The sequence below is a fragment of the Astyanax mexicanus genome, chromosome 25 (assembly GCF_023375975.1).
Source record: "Astyanax mexicanus isolate ESR-SI-001 chromosome 25, AstMex3_surface, whole genome shotgun sequence".
In the NCBI taxonomy this organism is placed as follows: Eukaryota; Metazoa; Chordata; class Actinopteri; order Characiformes; family Acestrorhamphidae; genus Astyanax; species Astyanax mexicanus.
Window position 1 is genome coordinate 8,699,440 of NC_064432.1, and position 21,392 is coordinate 8,720,831.

Sequence of the window (21,392 nt, forward strand, 5' to 3'; positions counted from 1 at the left end):
AATTCAAGCAGTTCAGCTTGGTTTGATGGTTTGATGGCTTGTGATCATCCATCTTCCTCTTGATTATATTCCAGAGATTTTCAATTTGGTAAAATCAAAGAAACTCATCATATTTAAGTTTGTCTCCAGAGCTGTATACATGGTTTACAAAATACACAATTTCATCTTTTTAACCAACATCTGTTCATTCCTACATATTCAAGCTTTTTCGTGTGTGTGTGTGTGTGTGTGTGTGTGTGTGTGTGTTTAGCTGTCAGACGGAGAGCCGAGCCAGTGTGAATCACTTCGGACGTTCTCTGCTGGGAGGTTACTGTCCTCAGTACATGCCTGACTTCGCTCTGCACGGCATCAGCTCTGACCAGCGGCTCAAGCAGTGCCTCATGACCGACCTGGAACACACAGTGCTGGTGAATACCTGTTATTACTGCATATATACTGCATATACTGTGTGTGTGTGTACAATATGATATGGCAGAACTCTGATTTACTGTACTCTTAGTAGCTGCTGCTCACAAAGCCTTACTGTTTCACTGCTCTACTGCTCTTAATGATGGTTATTTGTGTGTGTGTGTGTGTGTCTGCAGCACCCCGCACTGGACGAGCCTGTTGCAGAGGCAGTGTGTATCGTGGCGGACACAGACCGTCTGTGTGTTCAGGTGGCCACGAGCCAGCGGCGTGTGTGTGAGCCAGGGCGGCTAGGAAGAGACGTGATGGTTTCCAGCCTCGTACATACACTCCTCACGTCCGTGCTGCAGCTGCACACGCTCAATATCGCCGCAGACTTTGTGAGTGTCTTCCTTGAACATACACGTTGTGCTTGAAAGTGTGTGTTTATGTGTGTGTCTAAATACAGTATTTCACAAAACAGGTGAGATAAAATAAATATTTTATTATATCTTTAATGGGACAACAACTAGGGTATAACACTTTGGCTACGTTCACATCTTGATGGTTCACATTCACAAATGTGAGTGATCTGTATCTGTGTGTAATGTGAACGAATCTGCCCCTTAAACGCCTCACATGCGCACATTCACCAACAACAAAAAAAACTCATATTAGAGAGACGATAGAGCTTTATAAAGGGAAATGGATGCGTTTGTTAGGAGCTCATATGTGGAGCATTTTTTGCTGGAGTGGAGAAACAGCTTGTCTGAAGTTCATGCTCAGGTCAAGGAGGTGAAAAAAGGACAGGCGGTTTGCTTTTGCTGTTTTTGCAGCTATAGCTGCACAGCTGCACCAAGAGATGTGGGTACAAGAGAGAAGCACATAGCGCTAATGTGTAAAAGCGTAAAAAGATGCAATAATCCCCATTTGACCGTTCACATTCATGTCGCATGTCCATGGATTGGATACGTTTCCGATTTAAGACCATATATGAAAAAGGGACAAATGCGATTTTTGGAGCGTTCACACAGCCATGAAAAAATCTGATTTGAGTCACTTTAGTCTGGTAATGTGAATGTAGCCTTTGATGCAATGTAAAGTACATAACATTACATTACATTTCATTTGGCAGACGCTTTTGTCCAAAGCGATTTACAATAATGAAGTACAAAAGTAATAGGAATTTAGATAACCCATTTTTAGATGGGGCTTAAAGGAGGTCGAAGGGAAATAAAGGGATAGAGAAGTGAAGGAGGGGAAGAAGGAAATGGGGTTAGAAGTAGTTAGTGTGTTAGAGGTGTTAGGAGAGTAAGTGCTCTTTGAAGAGCTCTGTCTTCAGGAGTTTCTTAAAGATAGCGAGAGATTCTCCTGATCTGGTAGTGGAAGGTAGTTTGTTCCACCATTGGGGAACTCTGTATGAGAACAGTCTGGATTGCTTTGTGTGAGTGTTTGGCAAAGCGAGGCGACGTTCATTGGAGGAGCGCAGCGGCCGGGAGGTAGCGTAAGCCTTCAGGAGTGAGTGCAGGTAGGAAGGAGCCTGTTCCGTCATCACCTTGTAGGCGATTGTAAGAGTTTTGAATTTGATGCGAGCATCAACTGGTAGCCAATGGAGCTCAATGAGCAGCGGGGTAGTAACTGTGCAGCTTGTATAACAGTATAACTTTAATGTGCCCTCACATGCTTTTTAGATTTACTCAAGTAAATGAAAGTATGTATACAAAAATGCAAAACAAAACAAAAAAAATAATAAATCTGTAAGGGGGCCACTGTATATTTATCTGCTGATCTCTGTTTGCTTTGCAGTGTGTGATGCACTTGGAGGATCGGTTGCAGGAGATATATTTTAAGAGCTGTTCTTTGGCAGAGTATCTGAGAGGACAGAGGAGAGTCCATGTGAAAGAACTGGGACTAGCACTGGGGTAAGAACTCGTACACACATATAGAGTACCAATCAAAAATCTGGACACTCCTTCTCATTCAGTGTATGAAATTAATTGTTAACAGAAAGTTAACAATAAACTTACATCACTGTAGTAAATCTGAGTATAATGAAAGTTACCCACCACTACCAATCTGATTCAACATCTGATCTCAAAAACACTAAAACAGAGATATTAATAGAAATTTTAAAAGCAGTTACTGCAAATGGAAGTAAAACCACTTTTTCATCCCTCTATCCAAACTTTTTTGTAATATTGTTTGCAGATGAAATGTGAAATGCTATCTATTAGGGGTGTGCCATATTGTATCATACGCGATAATATCACCAACATTTTTTAATGTCGTGAACGATATTATACCCTGAAATATCGTGCCATATCACCCACCGCTAATTATCACATCAGGGTACTACTTCTTTACTGTTTTAAGCAAAAGAAAAAAATCACACTTCTCATTTCCCATTTCATATCTACTAGAGACAGATTATATATGTCCAGTATCATTTATTCTACTTTAATCCTGGATATATGGAGATATTTAGAGTGCATAATTAATTTTTTGTATTTTTTTAAAAACTCAGCTAAGGGTGTGTCATATGCTATCGTATGCAAAAAGAAAAAATTATATTCATTTTGTTGCATTAGTGTATTCTTGAAATCATTCAACAATCAATTTTTTTTAATTCAGTATTTCGTCATATCGCCAAGAGTATCGTTATCGTGAAAATAGCATGAAATATTGTGATATTATTTTAGGGCCATATCGCCCACCCCTACTGTCTATATTAGAATTATATGAAATTGACCAAAAAAAAAAAAAAAAAAAAACTATATAAGTATATGCAATTTGGCCATATCATCCAGCACTATGCACACAAGCACTCTGTATTAATTTGTATGCATTTATTTATTTGTAATATTCTTTATTTTGTGTGTTTTTGTGTTGTAGGATTGAGTCCAGTGATCTTCCATTGCTGGCGGCAGTAGCCAGCACACACTCGCCCTACGTCGCCCAGATTCTCCTGTGAGTGGACCACGGAGGAGTCTCTTCCCTAAACTGACCAATCAGAATGTGTTCCTTCTCACTACAGCCCAATGAGGAGCAGATTTCAACAGTTTCAACACAGCAGTCCGGGTTCGCTCTCCGTCGGACCAATCAGAGCCCACGCCTGGCCTTAATTGGACCAATCGGGAGTTTGTTCTTAGTCCTCCAAGACGGATTGGGTCGGATGGATTACGTCGTCTGCAGCAGAATGGATAATGACTGTGTGTTTGTGTGTGTGTGTTTGTGTGTGTGTTTGTGTGTGTGTGTGAATGTTTGTGTGAATGTTTGTGTGAATGTTTGTGTGTGTGTTTGTGTGTTAGCTTTAGGCCTACACCGTTTCTGCCTTTGGAGACTGGAGCTCTCTGAAACAAAGACTTGTTTACATTCAGAATTTGTTCTCTGTTGAATTTTCATTATTTTATTTTGTCAGAAAGGGAGGAATGTAAAAGAAACACTAAGCTCAAAATTGCTACTCGCCTATTCGAACGGATTAGTTTCTCGGGGGGGTTCTTGGGTAATTTTCTCTTTTATGGGGGCTCCTCTTTGATTTTATTCCCATCTGGATCGACCATGAATGTGTTTTTCTCTAAATTACAGGCTGAATTATCTACTGTTTTTTGCTGACTCACTAGGAGGTAGCTCCTCCATTTCCACTCGATGTTGTGTTTAACGTGGATCTTCGTGGAAGTGTGCGTCCAAAGTGTAGTTACGGTGCGCGGCAGTGGACAAATAAATATTTTATTTAACGTGAAAAAAACAAAACTCAGAGATGTGCGTCTGGACAGTACTAAAATTACTGGAGGACCACAGAGTTCAGTGAAAAACAGCAGATAATTCAGCCTGAGAAAAACACATACATGGTCCTTCCAGGTGGGAATAAAATCACAGAGGATCCCCCATAAAAGAGAAAATGACCCCAAGACCCCCTGAGAAACGAATCCTGTATGGATAGGGCTGTAAAGAGGAATTCCACAGATATTTCAGATTTTGTTTGCATAATTACATACGTAATTATGGCTTTGCTCTAGCCTTGTGTGTTAAGAGTTATCAGGCTGTCTAACCCAAGGTTGAACCATCTGGACCAGCTTTTGTTGCCTTTGAAACTTTGCTTTAAAAATATGCACCTGAAGAACCTTTCAACAAGTGCTCCTTTGGGTTTCTTGGACAGTCCATTATTTTGCTCTTTTTTCTAAGAGTTAATACATACATTTTCAAAAATTGGCAACATCTGAAGTTTCCTTAGAGACCCTGCCCTCGAAGAACATTTCACTAGACGTGGTTTTCAAACTAGTCCTTGGGGTTTCTGCACACTCCACAGTTTTGCTCTATCCATGAGGATTAAAGAGTTTATTTTTTCTAACACTATGGATGGACCTTAGGCTAGACTTTAAGCCTAAGACTAGATCCTGATAACTCCTAACAAACAGCAATAGAGGAAAGCTCTGGAGCCTTGGGGACCACAAAGAAAGACTTGAGAACCATCATGTACAATGAAACTAAATGAATGGGATGGGCAGGTACATTTGAAAGTTGGCATATTGTTTTGTTTACGTAATTAAGGGTTTGCAAATTGTGGGTCGCAGTTAATGCATGCCGAAGATGACCACCAGTTCTGCCCCCAGTTCTGTTGATTGAGCTGATTGCTGTTTGAGTGGCTCCCTCTTGTGGTGGGAAAGCAGGTTTACTGGAGAATTACTTCCTTGTTAGTTGGTGTTTGTAAGTAATTAGAGTGAAAATTATTTCGTTATTCGTTTGATAATTGTTGTGCTCTGAGGTGCTGATGTCTCATTTGCATGTGCATCAAGTAATATTACTGGATGGTTCATTCTGTAAGTTTGTTTGTGTATGTTTGTGTGATTTCGTTGCAGAGAAAGAAGAAACGCAATGTTTACGTGAAGTTTACGCAATGTTTACGTAAAGAGACTGGTAACTAAGCAGCGGTTAGCAGTGTATCGTCTGTGTACGCCCCATTCAAAGTCAAGAATGTTTACATACTGGAGGTATTGGAACAAGACTAGAATTAAAGCAGAAGTTAGTTCAGTGTATGTATGTGTGTGTGTATGTAATGTACGTTTGTGTACGTTTGTACGCGTTTCTATGTATTTAGTCTTTCGTTTCTATACCAGGTGCTACCATGTTCTACGCTGTGTATAGGCATTCTATAACACACACTTTTATACTCTCTCATTTGAAATATACTTCACTAATAATAAGAAGTAACACAAAAAAGCCATTAAGGCTCAGTCTTAATCTCATTTAAAAGAAAAAAGGAAGGTCTTATGGTTCTCGTTTCATTAATATTCATAAGACTGAATACAAGAAAAACTCGTAAGTATTTTTGTACGCTACGTTCTACCTCAGATATGATGGCCTTTACAGTGGGCTCGCCGTTAGTGATATTAGTGTGGTCTTAAAAAAAAAACAAAGGTTCTAAAGAGGTTCTTTGGAAAGGGAGTTTGGTGCTTTTCCACTACTTGGTACTAGGCATGGAACAAAAGATCGATATTGCGATATTTTCGGTCATACATTATCGATACAAGGTGTCAAATATCAATATTTTCATTGAAACATAGGTTCTGTAACTCACTAAAACTCACCCTGAAATTGGACTTTTGACTAAAGTCGCTGCTTTATTACTTAATTTAATAATGTGGTGGCGCTATAATCAAATGAATAGGGTAAACTTGCTGTGAAGAGCCTCGAAACTGGTTCGTTTTCCACAAAAACACAGCCCATAGGTTGCCAGATAGTCTACAATTTAGCACTATTTGTTGCTGGAGAAAACATCTGAACAGACAAGATACTGAAGAGCTTAAAGTGTGTCTTTTTATTGACTTTTTTGTTTTTCTATTGAATGGTACCTACACAACTCAACTTAACAAAAATCTACTTCCTTGTTGGTACCTGAAACCTCAAACCTGGTTAGATTTCTACTACTAGTAGAGTCAACGGACCACCAGACCGTCCTCAAGTTTGTTTAATTCTTATGGTTGGAGCAAACATCTGTACCTTGATGGCTCCTATAGTTGTGGCGAGGATGGAACCGAATAGTCCTACAGTGTAAACTGTTCAAAAAGATGGTGTGAACAGCCAAAAATGAACATTGGGTTTAGTCTGGTCAGAGAAATCACCTGTGAACATAGACTAAGTGTCTTGTGGTCACTAAGGACCAGCTTCAGAACATTCACCATTGGTTAAATGAAGCAGGGACCAAATAAAAGGTTCTGTTGCAGTTTTTCTCCAAATTTGACCTAAAATGTAGAGTATTTTAGCCAGGAATCCAAGAACCATTTGGAACCTTTGTTTTTAGGAGTGAACGCTTGTCCCTCGAGGAAAACTGATCTGTCTTTTCAGGCCGTCCACATGGCGTCTGTGTGAGTGTTTTGTTTTTGTTTTTAGGGTTTTTTTTATGGATGTTTGAATGAAGGAATGCATTTTTTTTTTAGAATTTTTGTTCATTGTGACATTGTTGGAATGTTGATGAAAGCTGATGTTAAATAAATTGTTCGCAATTGAGAAGCTCTGATTGTGTGTGCTGTTTTACTTTCTTCCCTATTTAAACAGACGGAAACGCACTTAAAAAACAAAAACAGAATTCAAATACTCTGAAATTATATAATATTGTTGAATGCTACCCAGCTAACAAATTAATGCCTGTTTCACCAGTTTAAATCATTATCAAATTCCAACTTTAACTTAGCTTACACTTGTAATCCAAAAGGCTGTTGTGTTTCAAAGGGGCTGTGTGCATGGCACTAAATTAAACCTGTAGACAAACTCCCAGTGCTAATCACCATAGCTAGCTCTTAATTAAAAGCAGATATGCTATGCTATTTGTGAGTTTTTTACTAGTGGAATAGTAGCTAAGCTAATGAAATACCCATATGACAAGCTGTTTTAATAATAAGATGATATCTATTTGTAGGTTTTATAGATAATTCTCTACTGTTCTAGTTAGCTAGCGTTAGGGAGTCCTGTCGATTTGTGTTGCTTTGTCAGTAAGCCCATATTGTTGAATGCAACAGAAAAACGGAATTATCACTAGAAAACACATGAAAGCTTGTTGCTTGTGTGGAGAGTGGAAGGCTATGTTCACATTTCCAGGCTGAAGTGACTCAGATCAGATTTTTTTCATGGCTGTGTGAACGTGCCAAATCAGTTTTTTTTTTTTTTTCAAATCAGAATTGAGTCACGTTTATGTGGTCCTAAATCGAATATGTATTTGATCCATTTTACATGCGTCATGAATGTGAACGGTCAAATCGGAATTCATGCGTCCAATTTAGCCACAAAGCACAATCGCTCACCAACACAGTGACTTGCTAATACTGTGACATAGCACTGCTCCCATGATGCTTTTTTTTTTTTTTTTTTTTTTTTTTTACATTTGTAGGGTTAGTTCATGTTCTGAAAGACGTAGTTTTGGCGTGTTTTGAGAAATTTCGAGCACTCACCATAGAGAAGTAAATTAGACAATCTACCTGCCTTAAATAGGCCCCGTTTCATAGCTTCTAGTGTAACATTGGTTTAATGATAACTGGGTTCTGGTAATGGGTGTTGTGTTGAACTCTTCTACTGATTAAAGAATAATAAAAGAATATGTGGCAACTTCAAGGTAACTTGGGAATTCTAAATGTTGCTCTCTGTCATAAAAACTTTCTTCTTAATTATTTTATTTTTACACATTATTTTAAGCACTTTAATACACTTTTGGTGGCAGGTGCATATTATTATGTTATTATTAAATTATTATTATTATTATTATTATTATTAATGTTTTGAATAGTAAAATATGTGTTAGTTTATTTAGTTAGTTTCAGAGTTTAAAAAAGATTAAAAAAAAAAGGTTTAAATTGGAAGAGTTACAACAAGCAAATGGCAGCTATTCTGTGGAATGGCCCTTATACACATGATCAAGTTCAAGAAGGGGGGTTACTTTGACAACTGGCAGCACATAACGGGATTTTGTCCCTGTAGGCACGGGGTGAGGGATAGTGTGCGGCATCTGGCAACCCTTCACGTAGTTAGCTAGCCTCGGCTAACGTCCTCGCGCCGTTCACTCAAAATGGGATCTTTATTACCGGTTTATCCCGCTGTTATCGTACCTGCGGAATGCTGTATGAGCGGCTGCGCGCGGCGGTACTCGGGCTGCGCGCGGTTCTGAGCCGTTATCCGTGTTAAAGCTGCGGGCCAGCTCGCGCTCTCCGGGAGTTTAGTCGCTAGCAGGCGGGCTAACCCGCGCTACGGGCAGCTGAAGCTAACAGGAGCTGAGCTAGGCTTGGCTAAGCTAAGGTAAGACTGTTTATCCGCTTATGTCTGATTTATTCGCTTTATTTCACACACACGAATAAAATACTGTATCTTATTTGATTTAATTTAGTTTAACTTTGCCATAAACAGCTGCATTGTTCCTGTATTTGTGCAAGTAAAGGCGCGCAGGTAAGCTAAACTAGCTAACTAGCTCGCTAACCTGGTTAGCTGCTGCTAAGTTGTTGCTTAGGATGCGACGTGTTGTTGCTAGGTAACCCAGCTGACTGAGCAGCCCACACTAGTTAGCTAGTTAGCTAATTTATGTATTTACAGTTTTGGTAACAGTCAGTGCTGATAAAGATGATTTAGATGTTCTTTTCTCTCTCTCTCTCTCTCTCTCTCTCTCTCTCACACTCACACTCACACTCACACACACACACACACACACACACACACACACACACAGCTTGTTTAGCCACTAAAAAATTAGTACGTGATTAATTGAGAAAATATTATTTATTAATATTGCCCAGTGCTAGAGGATACAAGCTATACAGGGCTAGCATAGTAACCTTGAATAGCAAAGTAACTGAATGAAATACTCACGTGTGACTTGAGAAGCACTGCTAATGTTAATTCATGATTATACTAGCTCTACAGATGTAACTGTGTGACTACAATTGCATTGCCGCAGTACATTTAAGATTAAAATAGCACTGCTGTGGTAAATGTATAATTAGAACTGCAATGCTGAGGTAAATTCATGAGTAGAGTAGCACTGCTGAGGTAAATTCATGATTAGAAATGCACCGCTGAGATAAATTCATGAGTAGAGTAGCACTACTGAGGTAAATTCATGGTTGGAATAGCACTGCTGAAGTAAATTTATAATTAGAATAGCATTGCTGAGGTAACTGTATGATTAGAGTAGAACTACTGGGGTAGTTCTTAGCACTGCTAAGATACATTTCATGATTGGAACCGCACTGCTGATGTAAATTCATGAGTAGAGTCGCACTGCTGAGGTTATTGTATGATTAGAATTGCACTACTAAGGTAAATGTATGATTAGAATAACACTGTTTAGGTAAATACATGATTAGTATAGCAAGCTGAGGTAAATGTATGATTAGAGTAGAACTACTGAGGTAAATGTATGATTAGAATATAACTACTGAGGTAAATTTAAGATTAGAACCGCACCACTCAGGTAAATGTATGGTTACAACTACTGAGGTAAATGTATGATTTGAACAAAACTGCTGAGGTAAATGTATGATTAGAACAGTACTGCTGAGGTAAATAGAAGATTAGAAAAGCCATGCTGCAGTAAATATATGATCAGAAAAGCACTGCTGTAGTAAATATATGATTAGAATAGCACTGCTGATGTAAATGTATGATTTAGAATTTTAAATGTTTAATTTTTTATAGGTTTTAGCTTACGGGTGGCAGTGGCAGCATATGAAGTGGAAAACTGTGTCATTTTATCCAGCCCACTCCGCACTAAGCCCCACCTCCACATACATGTTTTAGCACCCTTTCAATGTGGTTGATTTACTCAAGATATTTAAGATCGATTTAGACTAATCATTACATTCTTAACACTTTTTTTTTTCTATACCCCTCAGATCATGGACTTCCCTGGCCACTTTGAGCAGATCTTCCAGCAGCTGAACTACCAGCGTGTCCACGGGCAGCTGTGTGACTGCGTGATTGTTGTGGGTAATCGTCATTTTAAGGCGCATCGTGCTGTGCTGGCCGCTTGCAGTACACACTTCCGTGCTTTGTTCACTGTCGCTGAGAGCGACGCCAGCATGAGCATGATCCAGCTGGACTCCGAGGTGGTGACCGCCGAGGCCTTCGCAGCCCTTGTGGACATGATGTACACCTCCACGTTGATGCTAGGGGAGAGTAACGTCATGGACGTGCTGCTGGCTGCGTCGCACTTGCATCTGAATACGGTAGTGAAAGCTTGTAAGCACTACCTGACCACCCGGACTCTTCCCATGTCGCCCCCTGGTGAGCATGGAAGCCAGCACTCGGGTAGCCAGGTGGCGGCTGCAGCAAACTCTCGCCTTCAGCGTTCTTTTCTGTTGCAGCAGCTTGGCTTGAGCCTAGTAAGCTCTGCCCTTGGCGGAACGGAGGAAGAAGGGGCAGGTGCTGGCAGAGGGGCAGGATCCGGATCCGTTTCAGGAAGCGGGTTGGCAGAGCAGCGAGACGGTTACCCCTCACGTCGCTTTCATAAACGCAAACAAGGCTTTTCCCTGATTCGCTCTGAGTCGGAACGCCTGAGGCAGAGGCCACGCCTGTCCTCGCCTGTTGAAGGAACTTTGAGGGAAGGGGAATGTAGAACGGGAGGGGATGAGATTCTCTCGCCAGATTCTCACAATAAAGTTGTGGAAGAGGACTCCAAACTAGACGTGGTGGTTGCTAGAGTGGTCTCTGGGGACAGCAGCGACTTGCTCGATGGCCGGGACTACCGGAGATCCACAGGCCAGGAGGATGTACAACTGCCCAGCCAGTCAGATGGCGGGAGAGGAAATGTGATGGAGCAGCCTCTGATGTTGCCACGCAAGGAGGAGGTGAAGGATGGCGGTGAGGATGACGAGGCTCCGCAGGTTGTGGTGAAAAGTGAACCGCTCAGCTCACCTGAGCCTGTTGACGAGATCAGTGACGTCACCTCGCAGGCCGAGGGTAGTGACCAGGTAACTGCGATTATTTGGACTTATTTGTAAACTATAATAATTGAAGCTCTAGCAATTAATGCACTAAGAAGGATTGTATTTTCTGTAGTTACTCAAAATATGGTCAGAATGTGTGATCAGATCTTAAACATGCTAAGTTTGGTTGATTTCAAAATGTAGAGACTATGCACTAAATGATTGTGTATTATTAAGTCTGCCTGGAAAGGTTAACGCTGCATTTACACTGCTCTGTTGCGTCAAGGTACAGCGATGTATTCCAGTCATTTTCTGTGGGAAGCGTCGGCTCCTTTGCTGCTGCTCACTAAACAGTGTTATGAAGCTCAATCAAGCAATTATATTTAGAAATATGCATTTATATTAATTAGATTTATTTATAGGAAATAAAGCTTGTATAAAACTCTTTCCCATTTATTAACAGAGCAGTGTAAACGCATCGTAAGGTAGCATCCAGCCCCGTCGTCTGTATTGTTTTGTGTTGTTTTACGGGTAAATCTGACTGTTCTTGTTCTGCATCTGTAGGTGGAGGCAGCAGGTGAAAAGCTGGAACTGAGTCCTGGAGGAAGTGACCACAGCTTCACTGAAGCTCAGCCCAGCTCCGACCTGCTTCTTACAGGCGTCAAGGGACCCACTGTAGGAGTAGAGCGAGGAGTTGGAGTTGGAGTAGGAGTTGGAAGGGACGAACTTTCCTGCAGCGACGCTCTAGACTCTGGGTTCCGTATCTCCAGCTTCCTGAGCACGAAAGGCTTCGAGTGCGGCCCCTTGTCTTCAAACCCGGCTGAAAACGTTCCCAACACCACCACAGGGGAGTGCCGGCTAGACCGTGAGCCAGCTCGCTTCCTTTTTGATTCGGACTCGGCCAGCACGTCCTCCAGCCTGCTTCTCCCTCCCTCTCAGAGCCTCCTTTCTGCGGATGTGCAGGATTTCCCAGCCCTGCCGCCGGAAGCTCTTCTTCTGCGGCCAATGCATGATGGTCTAGCGCCGTCATCGTCGTCGTCCTCCTTTGGGAACTCTCGTGGAGGGTCAGCGGATCAGCTCACTCTCTCTTTTCAAAGGAACAGTTTAGGCCTGCACACCCTCCCACGCTTGTCCAGAGGAGGCGGCAGCGGGTTTCCCTCTTATCGACGTATTGCCCCCAAGCTAGCAGCAGGGGGCAGTTCAATGCGCACAGATGGGGCTCATCTGCAGGATGTCGCCTCGTCCTCGTCGTCATCGTCAGCAATGCCGAACGGCACCGGCTTTGACGGAACGGGATCGGGAGGTCAACAGCGCGGGAACAACTTTGCTTCGAACCCGCCTCCCCAGTTGACCCGTGCATCTGCAGACGTGCTCTCCAAGTGCAAGAAGGCGCTCTCGGAACACAACGTTCTGGTGGTGGAGGGAGCGCGGAAGTACGCCTGCAAGATCTGCTGTAAAACCTTCTTGACGCTGACAGACTGCAAGAAGCACATCCGCGTTCACACAGGAGAGAAACCATATGCTTGTCTCAAGTGTGGAAAACGCTTCAGTCAGTCCAGTCATCTGTACAAACATTCAAAAACAACCTGCCTGCGATGGCAAAGTAGCAACATGTCAAACGCCCTGCTATGAAAGCCTTGATCATGCAGCACAGGGTTGAATCTCGTTGCTTATTTTGCAAGATCTACTCGCTACTAGCTTTTCTCTAACTACTGGTTAGAAAATGGAGGGTAAGGTATGTAGTGGGGAGTTGACCTGTCTGTACTCTGCACACATTTCTCGGCTACAGTTGTGACATTGTGAGGTTGCTTTGAAGAACATTCACGGCTTCACGCCATTTATGAATACACCATAATTTAGGGTGTTGCTGGTGTTAAATAGGTATTTATAGAACATTGCAAATGTCAGACACCGTCATTTATCATTGATTTCCAGTCAAAACGGACGTTAAGTACAAGGTATTCAAGCAGGAACTGCTTGTTGACCTGTAAACAACACAGAAGTCTAAACAGCTAAATCTAATATTAGATGTTTGCCTGATTTTAGAGATTAAGTGATACCAAACACATTCAGTAATGCTGACGTCTGGACTCTAGAATGGTGGGTCCATTGTTCAGAGAACCTCAAAGGAAGAGGAAGAAGGATGCATAGAAGCATCTGTGGAGTTTTCCATGTTATTTTAAAATCAGAATTTTTAATGCAATACAGAATTCTGTGATGGCCAGTTCAAGTCCTGTTCATGCAGCTTGCCATCGGCTACCGGATCCCTGAGCGAGCACAATTGCTCTTGTTCTCTCTCTCTGGGTGGGTAGATGGTGCTCTCTCCCCACATCACTCCAAAGGGTGATGTAGATCAGCACAAGGCTGCATCTGTGAGCTGATGTATAAGAACCGAGTCGCTGCGCTTTCCTCTGAGTGCGCTGTGATTTTACTCGGCAATGCCGCAGCAGTTCAAAGGAGGCATGTGCTGGTGTTCACCCTCCAGGTGTTGGGGGGCATCACTAGTGATAGGGGGAGTCCTAATGAGAGAGTTGGGTAACTGAAACCAGAAGAGCTTGTACTTAATAGCTGTTTAGACTGGAATGGTGGTCTCTGGAATACATGAGGCGTAGTTTGGGTGTTGAGTAAATGAGGGTTTTTTTAGGAATTGGCATCTAATATCTAAGATGATCCAACTTTGCAGCTGTAGTTTGGAACGCACAGATCTGTTGGGTGGCACATGGGTGGTCCGTTAACTTAAACATATAGCATTTAGCATAGCATTCAGCATGTCTGTGGCAGCAGAGTAAATACAGTATGTGCCTGGTAGTCTTCTTTATAATATAAATACTGTCATTCACTCAAGGGTAAGGTGATTTTGTTGCTGTAATACAGGAGCTTGCAAAATTATTCAAAGTACTTCTTCACAAGTTATCACCTTACAACCGCAGACTTTAAGTGTGAGATTTTAAGTGTTTAGATCAACACAAAGTAGCACATAATTGTGAAGTGGAATGAAAATGTTTTTCAAAATTTCAATCAGATAAAAATCTGAAATGTGTGATGTATCCAGCCCCATACTCTGAAACCCCTAAATAGAGTACAGTTGTGTATAATTTAGTAATTTAGTCTCAGTATAAATATAAACACCTGTTCCATGAAGGCCTTGGTGGTGTCTTAGAGAACACTAGTGAACAAACAGCATCATGAAGAGCAAGGATCTCACCAGGCAGGTCAGAGATAAAGTTGTGGAAAAGTATAAAGCAGGGTTAGGCTACAAAAACATATCCCAAGCTTTGAGCATCCCAAATAGGCACTGTTCAATTCGTCATCCAAAAATGAACCTGAAAAGGTATTCTACAACTGCAAATCCACCAAACTGACAGATCTAACAAGCAGCAAAGAGGCCCATGGTAACTCTGGAGAAGCTGCAGAAATCCATAAAAACTGTTGTTCACAGACGCTCTCCATCCAACCTGGCTGAGCTTGAGCTGTTTTATAAAGACGAATGAACAAAATTCTCAGTCTCTAGATGCCCAAACTGGTAGAGACAAACCTCAAAGCACTTACAGTTGTAATTGCAGAGAAAGATGGCTCTGCAATTTGATATAAGGGGCTGAATACTTTTGCAACTCACATTTTTGAGATTTTTATTTGATTGAAATTTTGAAAACTTAAAATCTCAATAAAAGACATTAAAGTTTGTTGAGGTTGTAAGGTGAGAAAATATAAAAAACTGTATTAGAGCGAGGCCTTTTTTATTTAATTTAATGAGTTGAGTTGTTTTTGAGTTATTATTTTTATTATTACATTTTTCTTTTATTCTTATAGAATTGAATACACTTTAAACACACTCTGCATCATTTAAGACCTATATATTATATTTAACAAGGGGTGTCTAAAATTTAGCACAGGACTGTGCACGCAAATGCCAAAAGTCATGAGATAGCAGCGGTATGTATGTTATGTATAATTCAGCATAAAGTGGTACCTTAGGTGACGGATTGGGAACGCTTACACCTGTATGAGTTGTGAGGTGGTATCTTGTGAGGGAGGTTGAACGCTGTCTAGTGTACCCATGGCAGGGTTACGTAAATGACTTCTGTCAGAGCGACCAGCTACGTTTAGTTGCGCGCTCATGGCTGAAACGCACCTTTTTAACATATTTGATGTTAACTTGTAGCATTTATGGGCGGGGCTAAACTGTTTTTTTTATTTTTATAGGATTTTACAAAGACAATGAATTTGAAATGGCCATTTTGGCAGATTATGTCAAACCTTTATTGCAAGAAAAAGAACTATTTTTTTCATTATGTATGCTGTTACGTTTCGAGTCAAATCAATACATATCTGTTACATATGTACCATCTTAAATTTAGTGTTTTTGCATTATTTAAAAAAATGTCTGCATTGTCGATTAATGCTAAAGTCATCCAAACTATGAAGAAAAATCAAATTTCCAAAGCATTTTCTCAGTCAGCTTTATGAGGTAGAGTCACCTGGAATTTAGGCTTTCAGCTAACAGCTGTGCTGAACTTGTGAAGAGTTAAAAACTTGAATTTCTTGTCTCTTAATGTTAATGTTTGAGAGCATCAGTTGTAAAGTTGTGAAGAGGTAGAGTTACAGTTATACAGTGAATAGCTCTATTTTAGTAATGCTCTAATCCATTTTATGAGAAGCAAGAACTACTCAACTAAGTAAAGAAAAAAAATGACTAATGACCAGAGGTGGAAAGTAATGAATTACATTTACTCAAGTTACTGTAATCGAGTACATTTTATGAGTAATTTGTAATTTTTAGAGTAGTTTTTAAAATAGGTAATTTTACTTTTACTCAAGTACATTTTGACGTAATTTGAAAGTAATTTACTTTGCTACATTGGAACACTCCCCATTACTGAGTAAAAAATAAACCTGTAAAAATATAATATGGTTTATAGTCACCTATATGACCATGACTTTTTAACAGTAAAGACAAAAAATGGATCATAGAAACCTATACCACTTGTTCTTGAAAATGTTTTTTGGGGTGGTCTGAAGAAATACTGCCTGAAAGGTCCAAATTATTATGTGGAATAATAGTTCATAAAAACAATTTAATTTATGATTTGTTGTGCTTTTTTTACATCAAATAATTAAAAGTAACTATGTAACTTTTACTCAAAGTACATTTTAAATTGAGTACTTTTTTACTTTTACTCGAGTAGTTTTTTACTTAGCAAAGTAAAGGTAATTTTACTTAATTACAATTTTTCAGTACTTTTTCCACCTCTGCTAATAACTAAGAAATGAAGGTCAGTCAGTCCAAAAAAAAAAATCAAGAACTTTGAAAGCATCCTCAATTGCAGGTGCAAAGACTATCAAAAACGTTGAATGATGAAATTGGCACTCATCAAGGCTGCCGCAGTAAAGGAAGAGCAAGAGTTACCAGCCTCAGAAACCTCTAAAAGTTAACAGCACCTAAATGCTTCTTAACAGTATATATTTAAGTTGGGTTAACAGTTTTAAGTTACTACATTTATGATTCAGTATGTGCTCCTTCATAGTCTGGATGACTTCAGTATTCATTTACAATGTAGGAAAAATAAAAACATTGAATGAGACGGTATTTCCTTACTTTTGGACTGGTATTGTACTGCTGTTCCTTACCGTTCAACATAACAGGAAGACGAGGTTTGATGGTACTGTAACTTCTTCAGAAATCTACTGAAAATATCTAGATCATATCATATCACTTCAAAACAGATCCGTTAGCAATTTTTAAAAGTTGAATGCCACCTAACCCTGGTTCGTTCTGTACTGTACATGTGTTAAATGGCCTAAAATGCACCCTATGTAAGGACAAAACAGATATACACACACACACACACACACACACACACACACACTGGCAAGCCTGTGAAATTTCTGCTGTCTCTACATAGTGCCAAAAAATGGACTTTCTATATTTACAGTACTTACAAATACGCACAAATAAAATAATCCTTACGCTTGTTCTCCAGTACTGTAGCTTCTAACGTAGTGTAGAATACGATTTCAGTTTAGATAAGTGTCTCTTTTGTGTGCTCTGGGTCCCAACGTTCAATTCCAACGGAAATATATGTAATATAAGTGAAACTTAAAAAAAAAAAGTCAAACTTTTTGAGAAAAAGTCATTATGAGATGCTTAAATTATGTACTCTAAATCCTAATTTTAGAGTTGCTAGAAAAATGCTTCTATACTGAGAGCTGATTAAAAAAGAAAAAGGCTTAATGATGATGGGATCAGCTGATTGGCTAGTCTAGTTGCCAGGGTGCTAACACTGTGGTAGGGATGTTTGAGAAGGCCTGTAGTCTTTGTGCTAATGCCACGGTAGCAAAGTTGCACAAGGCTGGTAGCCAACGTGCTAACACTGTGGTAGTGATGCTGGACAATTGCAACCTGCATTCAGTGTGCTAGCGCTGCAGTAGTGATGCTGTTTCTGTGGCTAAAAGCTAACAGTTCTCTATTTCACATGAAGTTAATATGCTCAGTTTCTTTGATAACTCAAAGGAGGCAGGAGAGTGAAACAAGACAGCCTCTGTTTTCGAAAATGACTTTGTTGAGCATGATTGTTTTCGTTTAAGTACAGCATTGTAAAAAACTAAAGTATTTGACCTCTAAGGCATTTCTTCTGTTTTTTTTTTTTTTGTGGCATAATTACATTTTTTCAGATTATCAAATAAACCTTAATCTCAGAGAAAGATAACCTGAGTAAATATAAAAAGCAGTTTTGAATTGATTATTTCATTTATTAAGGGATAAAAAGGTATTAAACTGTGATTAACCAACAGAGATAACCAAATCATTGATCATCTTTCAGCCTGGATAAGATTACAAAGTCATTTCTAAATCTTTGAGACTCCAGAGAACCACAGAGGGCTAATATTATTGATCATAAATTAAATGAAAACATAGAACACTGGTAAACCTTCCCAGGAGTTGCCGGCCTACTGAAATTACTCCAAAAGGGCATGGACAACTCATCTATGAGGTCACAAAGAGAAGGGATGGTTGCTGTTATATTTGGTGTAAAACCAATGCACAATTTCAGAAAAAGAACATCATACTGAACGTAAAACATGGTGGTGGTCATCTGATTCTGCTTTTATCATTGAAGAACTGATTTTTATATTTACTCAGGTTATATTTGTCTGATATGAAAATGTGTGTGATAATCTAAAAAATGAAAGTATGACAAAAAAGCAAAAAAACAAATACTTTTTTTTTTACAGCACTCTATGTGGCTTGGTCACAAACATTCATTCATTTTTTTTATGAAACAAAGACAGAAAACATACCACGATGTAAATAAATATGGCACCTTCAGCTTTTTTGCACCTTTAACTTAATTTTTTATAACATAAAGTGTAGATCAATAGATGTTACAAGTCTGAACTGTAAGTGTTTTATGGTGAAAATGCTCCGGTTGTCGAGTCCTTTTGCTAAATCCTGTTCTAATGGTCATGTGGTAGCTGTGTGTGAAGTCTTATATGGTGATCATGAGCTTGTGGTTGTGTATGTTCGTGTGTCTGTGTGTGGGTGTTAAGGGCGGGGTTGCGATGGTTTCGGAAAGGAATTAAAAAAAAAAAAAATACAGATTGCTACAAATTTGTATCAGCATTACTGACAGAACCGTCTTTTAAAGGGTTATAAAGCTGTGGTAAAGTCTGTTGTAAATGTTTTTAAGTTACACTTAAGCCCTATTCGGATGGGATTAGTTTCTCTGTGGGTCTTGGGGTAGTTTTCTCTTTTATGAGGGGGTCCTCTGTGATTTTGTTCTTGTCCGGAAACGACCATGTACGTGTTTTTCTCAGACTCTGTCCTCTGAGAAAATTACAGGCTGAAGTATCTACTGTTTTTCGCTGAACTCCGTGGTCCTCCGATAATTTTAATCTCGTCCGGATGCACATCTCTGAGTTTCGTCTCCTCGCATTTAATAAAATAGCTGTTTTGTCCACTGCCACACACCGTAATTTCAATTTGGGCGCACGTTTTCCCTGGAGATCCATGTTAAAAACACAACAGCGAGTGGAAATGGAGGAGCTACTGAACTCTGTCATGTGACCAAGAAAGCCTAAAAACTCACTGGTCCTCCTGTTTTTTGAATTGCAGTCCAGATGCAAGAGTTTTATCTCTGAGTAGAAGTGTGAAATATTTTTCACAGACATCCCCCTTAGAAACTAATCCCGTCCAGATAGGGCTTTAGAAAACATACCACATGCTAGTTTTAGGCCAGAATTCCCCAGAACTTTAAAAAAAGGAACTTTGTATCGATTTCTTCTAAAACCTTGTTGTTTGTATCGAGGCTCTGTAGAATTTAACTTGTCCAGAAAGTCCAGAGTCCAGTTATGTTTTAAGTTTTTTGGGTTTCAGAGGGTTAAGTGCATTAAACCAACTCATAACATCCCCTGTCATTTCAGTAGAACCAGTATTAATAAGCTTTCATAAGCAATATTTGTTTTAAAGCACTATATAAACATAAGGAATGTGAATGATGCCACAATTTTTGATCCTTAGCATTAATTAATCTGGTGGTAAAATTATCAGTATATTTGTTGTTGTTTTTTTTCTTTGTTTTTTGTATTTAAATTTTTTGTCATTTGTCGACTGTACTGTCAGTAACGTAAAGTAAACCTGAACAGAAAGCGCCTAAAAACACTGAAAATGTTTAAAGTTCTGTGATTAATCATGATTAAAAAACATGTTAAAATTGAATGCTGCGGGGCGCAGAGTGGTCTTAAGCGCTGCCACTATGATCGGGAGATCGCCGGTTCGACTACCGATTATGCAGCTTGCCTTCAGCTGCTGGAGCCCCGAAGGGCACAATTGGCCTTGCTCTCTCTGGGTGGGTAGATGGCGCTCCTTCCCCTCATCACTCCTAGAGTGATGTTGATTTGTTTTAAAGGACTATATTAAAATAAGGAATCTAAATGAAGCCTCAATTTTTGATTGTTAGTATTAATTAATCCGGTGGTAAAATAATCAGTGTTTTATGTTTTTTTTGTTAATTTGTGTTTTTAATTTTTTTTTGTATTCACATTTCTTAATGTCATTTATTGACTGTACTGTCTGTAAACCTGAACCCAAAGCACCTAAAAACACTAAAATGTATATATATAAAAAAAAAGTAAAAAATATTTTGTGATTAATCATGATTAAAAATCGCAGAGTGGTCTAAAGCGCTGCCACTAAAATTGGGAGATCGCCGGTTCGAATCCCGGTTATGCAGCTTGCCTTCAGCTGCCGGAGCCCCGAGAGAGCACAATTGGCCTTGCTCTCTTTCTGGGTGGGTAGATGGCGCTCCTTCCCCTCATCACTCCTAGAGTAATGGCGATTTGTTTTAAAACACTATATAAACATAAAGAATCTAAATTATTTTTTTATCCTTAGCATTAATTAATCTGGTTGTCAAATGATTAGTGTTTTTGTTGTTTTTGTTTCTGTTTTTTGTTTTTTTTTGTATTCATATTTCCTAATGTCATTTATCGACTGTACTGTCAGTAACGTCTGTGAACTCGAACCCAAAGCACCTAAAAACACTGAAAATGTTAAAAAAAAAAAATCAGCTGACCTGACGGGGGTAAAAAAAAAAAAAAAGAATTTTAGCTCGTTTCTGCTGTTTGACAATGCAAACCTATTGACTGCCTTACTGTATGTGCTTTAAGCTGTGTGAGGCCTAGACACGCCAAAAGAGGAGGAGTTTTCTATTGGTTCTTGTGCGCTTACTGTACCGTTAATCACATACTGTAGAAATAATAACATTTTTTATTCTGTTAAGAAACCAATGGAAGATGTAGCTCTGAAATAAAACAGCTGTCATGCACTCCAGAGTGGACTGAGCCTTTTTTTACTCCACCTGTTTTTAACACTTTCTGTGTCTTTCACATGCTTTTTCAACTATAATCTGATTAATCACAGCAATATTCTGTGAATAATCCTAATTAATTGCAGTTGTTATTTTTCTTAAGCCTAAAGCATTTCATTTCAGGGTATTTAAATGTAAAATAAAAGAATGAACGCAATGATTTGCAAAAGAAAATTATTCTGATTTATCACAATATTCTGTGATTATTCCTGATTATTCTTCTTACGGCTCAAGTGTTTAA

At 39.5% G+C, this 21,392-nt stretch overlaps 2 protein-coding genes across 5 annotated transcripts in view; both read left to right on the top strand.

Annotated features, from left to right (window-relative positions):
* fnip2 (folliculin interacting protein 2) overlaps nt 1–6,891 on the top strand; it is a 33,482-nt gene extending 26,591 nt beyond the window's left edge. For all 4 annotated transcript variants that reach the window (XM_022666554.2, XM_022666552.2, XM_022666553.2 and 1 more), the window contains 4 exons: nt 251–407; nt 585–785; nt 2,191–2,306; nt 3,277–6,891. In XM_022666554.2, coding sequence (XP_022522275.2) covers nt 251–407; nt 585–785; nt 2,191–2,306; nt 3,277–3,355 — 553 coding nt within the window. In that variant the 3' untranslated portion in view covers nt 3,356–6,891. The remainder of the gene's footprint in view (nt 1–250; nt 408–584; nt 786–2,190; nt 2,307–3,276) is intronic.
* A 1,440-nt stretch (nt 6,892–8,331) lies between these two features.
* LOC103027366 (zinc finger and BTB domain-containing protein 5) lies at nt 8,332–21,109 on the top strand. The gene is made up of 3 exons (XM_007242475.4): nt 8,332–8,664; nt 10,254–11,330; nt 11,850–21,109. Exons 2-3 carry the CDS (start codon nt 10,257–10,259, stop codon nt 12,915–12,917), a joined length of 2,142 nt encoding a protein of 713 aa, XP_007242537.3. The 5' UTR covers nt 8,332–8,664; nt 10,254–10,256; the 3' UTR covers nt 12,918–21,109.
* The last annotated feature ends 283 nt before the right edge of the window (nt 21,110–21,392 follow it).

Bases quoted from the DNA above. Each gene is read 5' to 3' on its own strand.
- LOC103027366 (XM_007242475.4), top strand. From the start codon at position 10,257: ATGGACTTCCCTGGCCACTTTGAGCAGATCTTCCAGCAGCTGAACTAC. The intron at 11,331-11,849 runs GTAACTGCGATT...CTGCATCTGTAG, and splicing joins AGGCCGAGGGTAGTGACCAG to GTGGAGGCAGCAGGTGAAAA.